Raw genomic sequence first — 13,684 nt, 5'->3', positions numbered from 1 at the left:
AATAAAATGTGTCAGTTGATTTCTTAAAATTGCACCTCCAAATCTCATCAATAGTTCTGTCTGACCAATAGTTACTTAAGATAAATGCTGAATATATCTGATTTATAATAAGGTAAAATTTAGTTTTATTAATTGAATTTTAATAATGTCATCATTGCCTATTTACTCATTTTATAAAGACAGGAAAAATTTATAATAATTGAAAAAAGTTATGTTACTATGTTAGAATTATAATTCAGTTGGGTCATGGGGACTTTTATTTTTGTTTGATTAGTCAGTATAGTCAGGTATAAATGGAAATTAGTATGTTAACATAGCCACAAATAGTCAAAATAGGCACGGCTTATTTATTTAATATTTGCAAATCAATCAATGCTGTGTATGCACTGTGATCTGTAACACTGGTTTCTCACAACACATACACTGAAAGACACTTTTCATCTTCTTTTTCCCTTCCCCTTTGACAAATATCTGCTTCTCTGTGAAGCCTTCCTTGAGTCCCCCAAAATAGAGTTCTATGTACATAGCTTTTATGATACATAATTTCTATACTGTAGTTGACTGTTTATACATTCATCTCCTCTGCCAGACTGTATGATCCTTAAGAGCAGACAATGTCTTCTATTTCTATTCTGCTTCCTAGTTCTTAAAAAATATCTGGCACAACATAGGCATTTAACAATTGCAGTTGAGTTGACAAATGACAGCATGAGGCATGGCCATATAATTTGAAACAGATAAAAATGATAACCATGAGACTAACATTTATCCAATACTTGCTCTGTGTCAGGCACTGTTCCTCTTTGCTTGTTGTAACTCTTTTCATAACTTCTTGATATGGACACAATCGTTATATTTTATTTTAGAGATGAGGAAACTGTATCACTGGAGAGGTTAATAACAAACCAATAAAACCTTGTCTAAGCATACACATCTAGTCCGTGGCTTCGCTGGAATTTAAAGCCAGGCAGACTGGCTCCAGGGTCCATCAGATTAACCATTACACGACTAATGACCCCACCAGGCAAAAATTCACAATGACCACCTTCAAATGACAAAGTGTAGCTCCACCATGACTGCAAATAGAGGCTGAGCTCCACCATGACTGCAAAATAGAGGCTGAGCTGGTGCATTTGACAAGTGCAGAAACTATGGGATGTACACATAAACAGAAGAGGCCATTCCATAGAGGGACTGGGAGCAGCCAAGGGAGACAGCATTAAAAGGACAAAAGTTCATTAGGCACAGGCAGCAGTAGTGATATTTGCACCTGCCACTGCGGAGCCTGGATCTAGGCCGGCCACTCCTCCACACTTGAGTCATAACTGTGTTTTCCTTCCTGGCAAAACCAATTTCTGCCACAGCCATCAACATCATTTCCCCCTTTGAAAGCACTCAGGAAGAACAGAGAGATAAAGGTAAATGGTAATCCATCCGAAAGCCTTAATAAGCTCCTGGTGAGTCAGTCAGCCCTCCTCTCTCTGAGAGATCTCAAGAGCTCCTTAATCTACTGCTGAAAATATTTACGATTTTATTGTTTCTTTTTCTTCAACTTTACGTCTTCACTGTGCTTTATACTAGCTTTCTCTCATCACCACTTTGTTACTTCAAATACTTTGTACTAATCTCTGCCATCATCCCTCTTAGCTTAACATCTGTCTTTCCTCCAATACCTTTTCTTCTCTTATCTGTGAGAGACTGTGTACTCAGGCTGTTTTATTTTTCCCCATTCTGTATTTTTTGGATTCATCCGCATAAGTCCTTTTTTCCACTATAGGTATGCTCATTTCCTGGTTGGCAGATGCTGTCAATCACGGAGATACTTAGTATTCTAGTCCCCAAACAAGCACACACAGCCCCAAGCAGGCAAAGAAGAAGAAACTACTCTGGCCCAGGCATCAAATTGTATATCCCATACTACAGGCCTTTTTACCTATGAAGATCTAAGCCCATCTTGTACCTACAAGCTACGGTATTTTGTCCTGCAAAACTTATTTTAAGCAGTTGACTTGTAGGGTTATGGAATGAGAAACATGTTATCAGTTGGGAACCCAGTACAATGGGAGGTGGATGCCTAGAGGAACGGAGGGATAAACCATCAAAAGAAGATTTCGTCAAGGGGAAGCTCAGGTCAGAAAAAGGAATGTTTAAAGGGAAACAATTTAGCTCCTGAGGCTGAGCTATTCTCCTAATTTCTATTCAGCTATTCAGAATATCTCAGCTATTCTCCCGAAGTATTTTCTTAATTTCTCCAGGGAAGAAAACAGTGATTTTATTAAAGATTCATCGACATCAACTCTGTTCTTCCTGACAGCACCAAGAGAAAGCTTGGGGCAGATCTGATATATTGGAGTGAAACGTTCTCACCCTAGTAAATATGGCACATTTCCTGTAGCAGCGGGCATTCATCTCCATCCATCATGAGAGAGGCACGGCTATTCACTAGAAACAAATGTTCTAGATACAGTGTGTCAAACACCAAATGATGGAAACCTCTGAGAAACCACAGGGAGTATGCTGGAAGCAAACAGACCAGAATATTGAAAAGACCTCTGACCACTTTCCACAGCAGAGCATAACTTGGAACCGACCTGAAATAATGCATCTGACCTTCATAAAAGGGTAATGGATGGGCATTTAACATTAGGCCAGCCAGAACTTCAGAGAACAAATTCTAATAAGGACAGATGATGAGACAAAAATAAATGAATAAGGAGGCAGATAACTAAATATAAAAGATCTCCCCAAAGAAGGTTAAGCAGATAGTCTATTAGGCATATTTGAAGAATGATCAGTCTCTGATACAGGTTTCCTTTCATTTTTGAGAACTTCTGTCCACCTGGCCACAGAGGCAACCTACCTTCTGAGACCCACTCAGTGGTGTAAGACACATGCAGTTTCCAGATCAATCTTACTTCATACTATTTCTAGACTAATTCAGGCTACCTCTACCCTGATTAATTACATTTGTTAAAAAAAAAAAAAATTACATTTGTTAAAAAGGAGTAACACCAAAAGACAGAGTTCTATTTTCCCCCTTTGGGAAAGAAATACCACCTGAAGTCAACTAGAAGGCATTATCTAAACTTAGAAAAGGTTGATCTTTGTATATATTTATCATATCACCATTCTACCTATTTAAAATCTAGCTAGCTACCTGTATGATTTTTTAACATAAATGTGGCTAATAAAACTCTGAATTATAACATCAACATTATATTAACTTGATCCTTATACAGATATCTTAGTTGTTTCTTTTTAGTTCAGCAATTCATGATTAATATTTAATGTATCAGTTGTTTATTATGTGTGATAGATACATCTTAAAAATGAGGAATAACAAATATGTGATGTTAATTATGCAAGAAGCTTTTTTCTAACAATAAAATGATACTTAGAGCCACTTAAAGCTGCATGAAATACAACAGTGAATTACTAGTTAACCTGGTAAGTTCTGAGAAACCAGGCACATTCTGAATCCGCCTTTCTTTTCTTTTTTTAACATTAGTGTTAGAGAGGCACAGGTAAGAGTCAATAAAAATCAACTGTGTACCTACTCTGTAATATACTGTGCTAAAATTGAAAAGACCGTGGTTTGATTAGCTTTTTTAAATCTATGAATGTTATCATAGGTGCTTTGATTTATATAAAATAGTACAAAGTACATGGCTGTTTCAAGCGTAGTTCCATGTACAGAGGGAGAATGGCTTAGATCAGTGTTTTTCATTTTTGTTTTTTTACGGCTGTGCTCTGTGGAGCCCAGGAGTACCAGAGGGCTCCCTGGGGCCAACTTGGGGTGATGAGGGAGTTTGTTAGTGGGGACTGCTCCTGGCACTCTGGCCCTGTTTCAAACAGAGAACTTCGCACTTATTATTCTGTAGCTTGTTTGAAACTCAGGGGCTTGGATGACTGTTGGAGCATCACCCAGAGGGAAAAAAAAAATGTAGATGTGGCATGCTTTCTTGGATTTGATCTGATTTTTGAACACTCAAGAAAAGAACGGAACAATGCGGTGATGGACTAAAACAGTACAAACACTCAATTGTACCCAGGAAGGATCAGAGGAGATTATCTCTCCCTTTAGCCATCATTGTCCAGGTTAAGTGCAGGCGAGTAAGCACTTGGTGCCAAAAAAAGTCACTTCTACTGAAGTTTGGGAGATGCCACTTCCACTCTGTCCCTGAGTTCATGCGTTGCACTTCTTTATGAATGAAACGTACATTATTTTTTAAAAGATTAGAGGCAAACGCATGATCTTGTGTACAAAGGGACAGATAAAAGAGTTAGGGTAGAATGAGCAAGTGTTGCCTGTCTGCCAAGGGAAATGTCATGCACCCCCTTTGATGTATTATACAATACATTCGTTCCCCTCGGCCTCGCCGGATAATGTCGAGTGAGTGCTATGCAGAGTCCTGGCATTTTAAGTATTAATCATGCTCTTCTTGGCTAGAAAACAGAAAATTATACAATATGGCTTAGAAATTACTAAAACCTACAGGGTTTTTTTTTCTTTTTTTTTAACTGTCCTTGTTTATTCACTTGAAATAATTAATTTTATAATTAGAGAAAATGAGTCACAGCTGGTTTCACAGTGTATTTTTCTTTTCAAGTTCCAGCCTAGGAGCCCAAAACCCAACATAAGTTCAATTCACATCCTCAGCCATGTGTTGGACATGACTGAACCCCAAGACCCTGTGCTCCACATGTTAGAGACAACAAAGTGAATCAAGGCACTTTATCCCATCCAGGACCCAGCGTTCTAAAGGGGCAAGTATACAGGGTCAAAAACAACTATAATCAGAAGAGAGAAGTGCAGGAAAACAGAAGCAGATGCCTGGGAGGTCAGGGGGAGTGAGAAAATCTCATTAGTGGAATTGATTCGATTTTATGGAATAGGTGGCAGGAATAGGTGGACCGGTGCCGGTCCGCAGCCTGTTAGGAGCCGGGCCGCACGGCAGGAGATGAGCGGCGGTCGAGCAAGCGAAGCTTCATCTGCTGCTCCCCATCGCTCGCGTTACCGCCTGACCCATCCCCCCCCACCCCCCACCTCACCGTGGAAAAATTGTCTTCCCTGAAACCGGTCCGTGGTACCAAAAAGGTTGGGGACCCTTGCTTTAAAGGTCTAATGATCTTTGCTCTTTCATTCACCAGTTGCATGCAGCCTCAGGCAAGACACTAAACTCTCGGGACTCAGTTTCCATATCTGTTAAATGCAAGAGCAGAATCTTAAAACTTCCAACAGCTTTTAGGCTCTGATTCAACGATTCCATCATTTTTCCTAAGAGAAGGTGGAGGACACTATCAACCACACCTCTTTCCTGTCCCCAAAGGTCATGTATATGATATAGACCACCCAAGCAAATGACAAGAGGAATTAAGCATGCCCAGGATATAAAGAGAAGAGGCAAGAAGTCAGTAATCACACACTTATTTAGAAAGTGCCACATACGGTACGGTAATTAAAACCTAAACATCTGGAGAAAATGCAAACAAGTGTCTAATATTGGCATGTACCAAGAGACCGGCAAGAATGGTCAATGTGTTCTGAGGAACCAGGGTCCTATTTATAGGACACAAGTCTTAGAAGGCTCTCTCGGCAGGAAAGATATTAATTAAGTGGTGATAACACAGAAAGGAGAAGGAACTGGGATATGCAGGGGGCACAGGAAGTATAAAGAACAAATAGTCTCTAGGATTTTTCTTTGCTGGGAACACACTTGTACAGACAGTACAAGGATATAACAACTAAATGAATTGGCTGTTCTGAGTTTAAGAAAACAAAGCACTTCTTTTTCTTCTTCTCTGCCCCAATGAATTCCACTTGGGATTCTGTATTCTTTAATCCTTAAAGATGTTATACAATACCGTGTGAAGGGAGCATAGCTAAGGTTGGTTGGAGGCGATAGCAAAGGTACTGCGGATAGATGCATATTGATTATAAAGAAGTTTTCTTTTTTAGGTAGAAACAAATAAACTCACTGAGAATTTAAGAGTAAGGCTGAAATTTCAGCATTGATTTTCTTCTCTTTGATACATTTGTATTAGCTCTCCCCATCACCATCTACAACCCAGATGTTCATTTCTGCTGCAGGTTAAATCATCTTTTCTCATAGAATACTACATGTAGGAAGCCAATAAACTACTGCTGAAACCAAGAAGACTTGGGATTTATCATGAACTGGGGGTGGGAGAGTACTTTCCCTCGAAGGCATGGTGACGAATAGGTAGCCTGCCTCTCCTCTGGCACTAGGACCCACTCATCCTTGTACTTTTGAGCCTACCTCATATATCAGAGGCCAGGTGCTGAGTTCCTCCGAAAGAGAGGATGCTTGAGCTAGGATAATACCTGGGAGCCAGATCTCTATGTCTCTTAGTCAAGATTTCCTAGACTGACCTATGATGAGATTACAGTTTTTAGTGTAACAGACATATCCAAGGAAAGCTGCAGTAATTTACAGCAGGCTTGCAAAGAAATAGCCAATGAAGGATCATCAATTTAAACTGCAAATAAGGGCCTGTTTCGTTCTGGATGCTGTTCCCAGTAATGCCCCTAAAAAGCTGCCTGCAAAGCCAGGGCCTGATGCCTGCTGTTGGGGACATATTGATTGAAGAACTGTGCTTGTCCTCATAAGCTGCTAAAAATAGCCAGAAGAATGCAAAGGCAAAACAGGTTTCTGGGAATGTAAGACAGTTACTCCGATGTCAGTTTTATTCCAGTTGCTCTCACTGATGTGAAGAGGAGAGAGAAGTATCTCGTACAAAAGATGTTAACTTGTTAGACAGCACCCCAGAGACCTAAAAGAATTAATACAACCCTTTAAAGGAGCCTGCCTTTTCACTGGAGGACGCAGAAGTCCTAGGAGAATTAGAGCAAACCTGAATGCCTTTGTCCTGCATAGTTAATACAGCCTGATATTTCTTTTCTTCTTCTTCTTCTTCTTTTTTATTTTTTATAACATCAACTCTCACTGATTGGGGGAAATACATTCACACTTTAAAATGCTGGGCAGGTACTATCTCTTTGGTTCAAGTATGTCCCTTTGCGGGGGAAAGTCCATATTTCATGGTGATAAATTCACCTCATAAGTAGAAAAACTGAACACAAATATACTGCTATGTCAACTTTATTGATTTTTGCACCATTGTAAAGACCTTCATCGTCCTCCAATATTTCTTAAATCTATCAGCATCTCAGAAAGTCACCCTGAAGGCCTCATTTATCTGTAGAGGAAAAGATCCCTTCTCCTAGGTTCACCCATAAACATTGTGATTTAAACAGTTCAGGCCTGCCTCTGCTTCTGGAAGTTAACCTGCAGAGAGAAAGCTGTTCTCAGAGTCAGGGCAACGGCTACTTCTTCTCTGGAAAAAGGATCAGCCAAGTCTTAATTTTAGCTAAATGCCCATGACCAAAAGTCTTTTTTGAAAGCCCTGCAGGTAACTATAGATTAAGTACGCAGCTTGATTGATATTGAGGTATTGACGTGAATAGATTCAACGGCAGGGCTCCATTCTGTATTTCGTCTAAGCTTTCCTTCTCGTCTTAGGAGCTACACCTGGACTTGAGGTCTCGCTCTTCAAGTCCTGCCGCACAGTGTAATCTTCAGGTCACTACCACATACTCTGCTGCTACAGAAAAGCCTATGCCTACATTCAATATTTGACATCCTATTTTAAAAAATCATATTCCTTTCTAATGGCATTAATAAAACAGAGACTGTCACTAGATGAGAACAATTCTAAGGTCTCTTCCGGCTGTAAATTCCTTTGTTTTTGCCTGTATCACTTTACAAACAGGAAAATGTAAATGACTCACTCAATGTAACCTGCTAGGTGGAAGCAGAGTCAGAGACTTCTCAACTACAGAAAGTCATAGTTCATTTACTACTAGAATATGGGATCTTTGAGGGTAGACAGCTGGCTTATTTCTTTTTGTATCCTATAGTGCCTACAGATTGTTGATTGCTAAATGAAATTTACTAAAAATGTGCAATAGAGGAAAAATCAATAGGGATTACAAGAACCAATTCAAAGCCAACAAACATAACTAAATCTCATTATAAAAAATAAAGGATATAAGTTCAGCTCCTCAACTGAGGACCGTATACAGCAGATCAAAATTGTTTAGATGTAATTTTTGATGATGGACCGGTCATCGGCCAGGAAGGGGAAGATAGGAGTGTTCAAGGTAAATCTCTAAATTTGTGAGGTTGACGTTATTGAACCGTGCTGTCCAATACTGTGGCCATCAGCCACATGTGGCTATTTACATTCAAATTAATTAAAACGAAGTGACATGTAAAATCTGGTTCCTCAGTCACACTAGCCATACTTCAAATAATAGCCCCAAGTGGTTAGTGTCTACAGTATTGGATAGCTTAGAGGAACATTTCTATCATTGCAGAAAGTTCTACTGAACACAGCTACTTATAGAGGATAATCACTACTATCACTTCCAATAATTATATGAAGAAGGAGGAGAAGGAAGATGAGAAAAGGAGAATAAGGTGAAGAGAAAACATGATTAAGCCTTAACTATTCTGTGCTAAACACCTGACATGCCTTAGTTCATATAATTCTTACAACTTTCCCCATAAGGTAGGTACTATAATTATCCCCGTTTTCAATTTGATGACACTGTGCTTGGAGAGATTAAGTAGATCACCATATTTATATCCTTGTTAATTGGCTTAGCTGGGTTTTTACTCAAGCCATCTGACTCCAGAGTCTATGCACAATGGGAAATTATGCTGCTCCAAAAGAAAAACTTGAAATGTTTACAGAGGCAGAAGAAACGTTACGCCCTACCTAGGTGGTTCTTAATCCCAGATATGTACCAGAAGCACGTGGGGAGCTTGCGCGAGATACAGTTCCCTGAGGCCTAACCCAGAGCAACAGGAATGGGGCTGAGGCTTGCGTATTTGGGGACCCCTAGTGCTCTGAATGCACAGCCAGAGTTGAGGACGACTGTTTAGAGATGTACCAATCTGCCTTCCACAGGCCAGATGACAAAAATGCAGCACCTACCTACCCAAGGTCACTAACAGTAGCCACTGACAGATCTGAAATGAGAACCTAGGTATCAGGGCTGCCATCATAACAGAAAATGGCTTAGGACGCATGAATGAAAAACCGTTTTCTGTTTCCTGATGGATACTCATATCTATTCATATAACTCACATAATACTTAGAAATTACATGTCAGAATTCAGAATTGGATAGTGCAAATTTTTAAAACCAAACGATGAATGCAACACTACTCTCGTCTTGGGACAAATAGGTCTTTTTCATTTAAGAGCAAACATTTTCTTCCTAAGAAAATAACATTTTTCTCTGAAGAGTAAAGAAACCCTCTTCATAAGAGTAGTATATAATACAGTGGCAACGGTAGGACTGCCAAGCAAGAAACCTGAATCTCGTCCCAACTGTGCCCATAACTCCGTGATGGGGGCAAGTCATTTCCTTTCTTTGAACCTTGGTTTTCTCATCTGTAAAACTAGCATGTGGTTTATGATGATCACCAAGGTTCCTTCCCAGTATTGCCTCCATCCTGACATTTGTGTGCAGGCTGAGTAAACTTTTGAAATGAAACTTCCAATCTGCTATAGGATAATGCATTTCCTTCAACTCTATTTACTCCATGTCACGGGAAAACAGGGGGACATCACATGAAAATCCCATCTTTTCTTCTGTTTTGTCAAGGCTCATTCTGTTCTTGTCACTGATTGGTCAGAGCTCTTAACAACCGTCTGAGCATCCACTCAACAAGACATTCCCCGTAGCTGTCTGTTGGAAATGGTAAAATGATATACCTACCCCATCTCCCTCCTACATTCACAGCTGCTGATATGAAAATTATGATGTGTCAGACATTTTACCACCTTAACATCCATCAACTCATCTTCACATCTCTTAAAGCTTAACTGTATTGGATTTTTAGGTGGTTTAGAGAGGTTAGCCAGCCAAGACAGAAGTCACATCATGAATAAATAGCATTCCGAATATACATTTCTTACCTTACGCTTGTTGGTAGGACACACGTAGAGATAGCTTAAAATAGTTTTCAATCCAACTTTATCATTCAGCTTCTCATAGGTTGTCCCATAATCGGTTGACCTATAATTCAAAAGGAGCATTAATGAGGACAGAAATATATACGTCATTTGTCTGCTTGTCAGTATAATGCATGTTTTACATAGCAGAATGGCTCTCCAGAGGTTTCTAAATGATTCATGTAGTACATAATGATGCTTAATTATGTACACAGTAGCATCATGTGAGTGGTTAACATTTGCATTTAAATTGAATTGGTAAAAATTAAAACTCCATCTCTCACTGTTCCTTAAGGTACATGCATTGCATAAAGAAAGTGTTTAATTTTCAAAGATTGAGAATGAGGGTGTCCCTTGAATTAACCAAAGAAATAAAGCCTTTTACTTAGATTTGACATTTCCAAACTTCTGCTTTATCTTTGGCAAGTGGAAAAGCAGGTTCTCCTGATTTATCTACAAGCTGTGTTTTCTCTCATGAGCCACAGAATATATGGTGGGTCAGTCCCTCCAAAGGCCATTCAGTCTTTTCCTATTATTTAAGAATAAGAAAATGTCTTGATAATAAGTGAAATTTCACAATTCTAGTTGGTGCCCTTTTCCAGTGTTAAGCCACCTGGAGTTGGGAGAATATTACTTCTTGGTACTGACTCTATCATTTTTGGAGATTCATCTCTTCTTGATGCTGGTCAGTAACTTATTAATTCACACTGAATAAATAGGACTTAATCACCTCTTCTATGTTAAGTCTATTACATCTATTACATATTTCAGAATTGTACATCTTATTAGATCATCATTGCAACCATGTACAGTAGGAAATATTATCTGTAATTGAAGAAAGTGGTTCAGAGAACTTAAGTGACCTATTCAAAGCCAGTTAGAATTTGACTCTAGGTATCGTGGCCCTAAGCCCTCTGTTCTTTACATTATACCATAGCTTTGTTTGTTTGTTTTTGTTTTTTTTTTTTAATTTAAAGGAAACATATAAAATCTCTTGTCAGCCTTCTTTATACATATAGGAGATTCCCAATGAAAATTCATTCATTCATTCATTTACATTTGTAGAGCCTCTAAAATGGACCAGGCCCTGTGCTATGTAGCAGGATACAACACATGCCCCTACTCTCAAGAATCTAACAGCTTTTTATTTAATTTAATTAATCAATTTATTGACTTTTGGCTGCATGGGTCTTTGTTGCTGCACGTGGGCTTTCTCTAGTTGCAGCGAGCAGGGGCTACTCTTCGTTGTGGTGCGCGGGCCTCTCATTGCGGTGGCTTCTCTTGTTGCAGAGCATGTGCTCTAGGCGCACGGGCTTCAGTAGTTGTGGCTCGCGGGGTCTAGAGCACAGGCTCAGCAGTGTTGATGCATGGGCTTAGTTGCTCTGCGGCATGTGGGATCTCCCCAGACCAGGGATCAAACCCATGTCCCCTGCATTGGCAGGTGGATTCTTAACCATTGTGCCACCAGGGAAGTCCCAAGAATCTAACAGCTTTGAGAGCCCGAAACAAAGTTGCAATGTGTTATGTGTAATGAAAGAGATAAAAATTAACAAGACTCAGAAAATAAAGTTGGTTTAATTAGAAAACCACAAAAATGTAATTATTTTAATTTATTTCTGGTATTGATAGAAGTTACATATTCCCATAGACCATAAAGACTAAATAGAAGAATTTTCTGTTAACAAACTCAACACCATATATTAAGAGCCTACTCTGGATCAGGCACTGGAGACAGAAAGCGATAAAATATAAGTTCCTGGAATTAAGGAATTAAGAATTATTGTGGCTGGGGATCCAGGGATCTCTTTACCCTAAAAATTTATATATACATATATATAATACATAAATATTATAAATGACATTATAATATATAATATTATATATATAAATAAGTAAATAAATATAAATAGTCAATACTTTATAAAATTTAGATTATACTCCAAATCACTGAAGATTGGAGTGGTATGAAAACTTTCTTGGAAGGACTATGGACCTTGAAAATGGAAAATCAGTAGGGCTTTAGAAAAGGGATGCAGAGTTGACCATTGAACAACAGGGGAGTTAGGGGCACCAACTAACTATTCCTGTAGTCAAAAATCAGCCTATAACTTATAGTCAGTCCTATATATATATGTGGTTTCTCTACATCTGTGGTTCTGCATCCAAGGATTCAAACAACCATAGACTGTGTAGTACTATAGTATTTACTACTGAAAAAAATCCATGTATTAGTGGATGCACACAGTTCAAACCTGTGTTGTTCAAGGGTCAGCTGTAGTCAGAGCATCAAAAACTAGAAGTACCTTGTGTAATCCAAATATATAACTGGATTTCCTCAGGACCAGTCTGTGCTCTAGCCCAACTGAACAAACGCTGGCTTGATAACCAAGAATATTTGAAGAATAATCCCAAACTCTTCACAGAAGATCTTATCCATGAACCACAAAAAACTTCTTTAAATTCTCCTTCCATATTTACTTTTTTCTCCTCAAACTCATCTTGATGTGAAAGTCCCTCCTACTTTCTAAGACATATATGAGACTTCTTCCTTACTCAGTCTAATCTTGGTGTTTGACTATTTTTTCCCACTCTTACCCTGGCCTTACTGGGTCTACTTTCTCTTCTTACTAAGACTTGTTTGTCTCCAAAATTTCACTAGTCTTTCTCTAACTCCTTTTATTGGATGACTTTTTCTATTTAGTATTCTGAACAATACTCACAAGTTCAAGGACAAAAAACCCAAAGGCAAAATCTATGGGGGGCAGTGATGGGAGGAGGATGAAATGTACAAATACCTCTACATTAATAAATTTTGCCTAGTGATAGGTGGAAATCAATAGGACTATGTTGGAGATGAGAGAACAGCTCCATTTTTCTAGTGGGAGAACGGAAAGGAGGCCAGAGAGGCAGGGATCAGTCTATAAAAGCATGATTATTAGTTTCTTATAATTTCTATCAACTTGATCTCTGAGCTACTCAATGAATATTTTTACATTCAAAAAACATACTACAAGGGGTTTCCCTGGTGGCGCAGTGGTTGAGAATCCGCCTGCCGATGCAGGGGACACGGGTTCGTGCCCCGGTCCGGGAAGATCCCACATGCCGCGGAGCGCCTGGGCCCGTGAGCCATGGCCGCTGAGCCTGCGCGTCCGGAGCCTGTGCTCCGCAATGGGAGAGGCCACAACAGTAAACAAAAAAAAAAAACAAAAAAACCAAAAAAAAACCAAAAAAAACACCCAAAAACATACTAACAAGGGCAAATTCTCTGTGTGTGTGTGTGTGTGTGTGTGTGTGTGTGTGTGTATTTAACTGAAATCCCAATGTGACAAGATGATAATGGAGTGACTACTTCAGATTTACATTAACAACTGCTTTCTCAGATAGCTTACAATACGTTATTGGGCATTTTTCTCTTATTATAACATCACCAATCCAGATATTTCAGGTATCTTCCATTACTTTTTGTGCCATTTTTTTGCCCCTTGATTTTCCAAAGCTCAAAAAGTGAATCGAAATTTGTTAATTCTCAATTCCAGCAGAACTAGATTTTTAAACATTATGGTATTACAATAATTAATAGATAGAAAGAAGAAAAAAAAATGATGCATTTCCACACACTCCAAATGGCATAGACC

At 39.0% G+C, this 13,684-nt stretch overlaps 1 protein-coding gene across 4 annotated transcripts in view; it reads right to left on the bottom strand.

Moving 5' to 3' along the window:
- SORCS1 (sortilin related VPS10 domain containing receptor 1) overlaps positions 1 to 13,684 on the bottom strand; it is a 565,941-nt gene that overhangs the window by 260,436 nt on the left and 291,821 nt on the right. For all 4 annotated transcript variants that reach the window (XM_067024735.1, XM_059052971.2, XM_059052968.2 and 1 more), the window contains exon 3: positions 10,014 to 10,113. In XM_067024735.1, the coding sequence (XP_066880836.1) occupies positions 10,014 to 10,113 (100 nt within the window). The remainder of the gene's footprint in view (positions 1 to 10,013; positions 10,114 to 13,684) is intronic.

The sequence above is a fragment of the Kogia breviceps genome, chromosome 2, assembly GCF_026419965.1.
Source record: "Kogia breviceps isolate mKogBre1 chromosome 2, mKogBre1 haplotype 1, whole genome shotgun sequence".
Taxonomy (NCBI): Eukaryota; Metazoa; Chordata; class Mammalia; order Artiodactyla; family Physeteridae; genus Kogia; species Kogia breviceps.
This window is presented reverse-complemented; position numbering and strand designations above follow the sequence as displayed.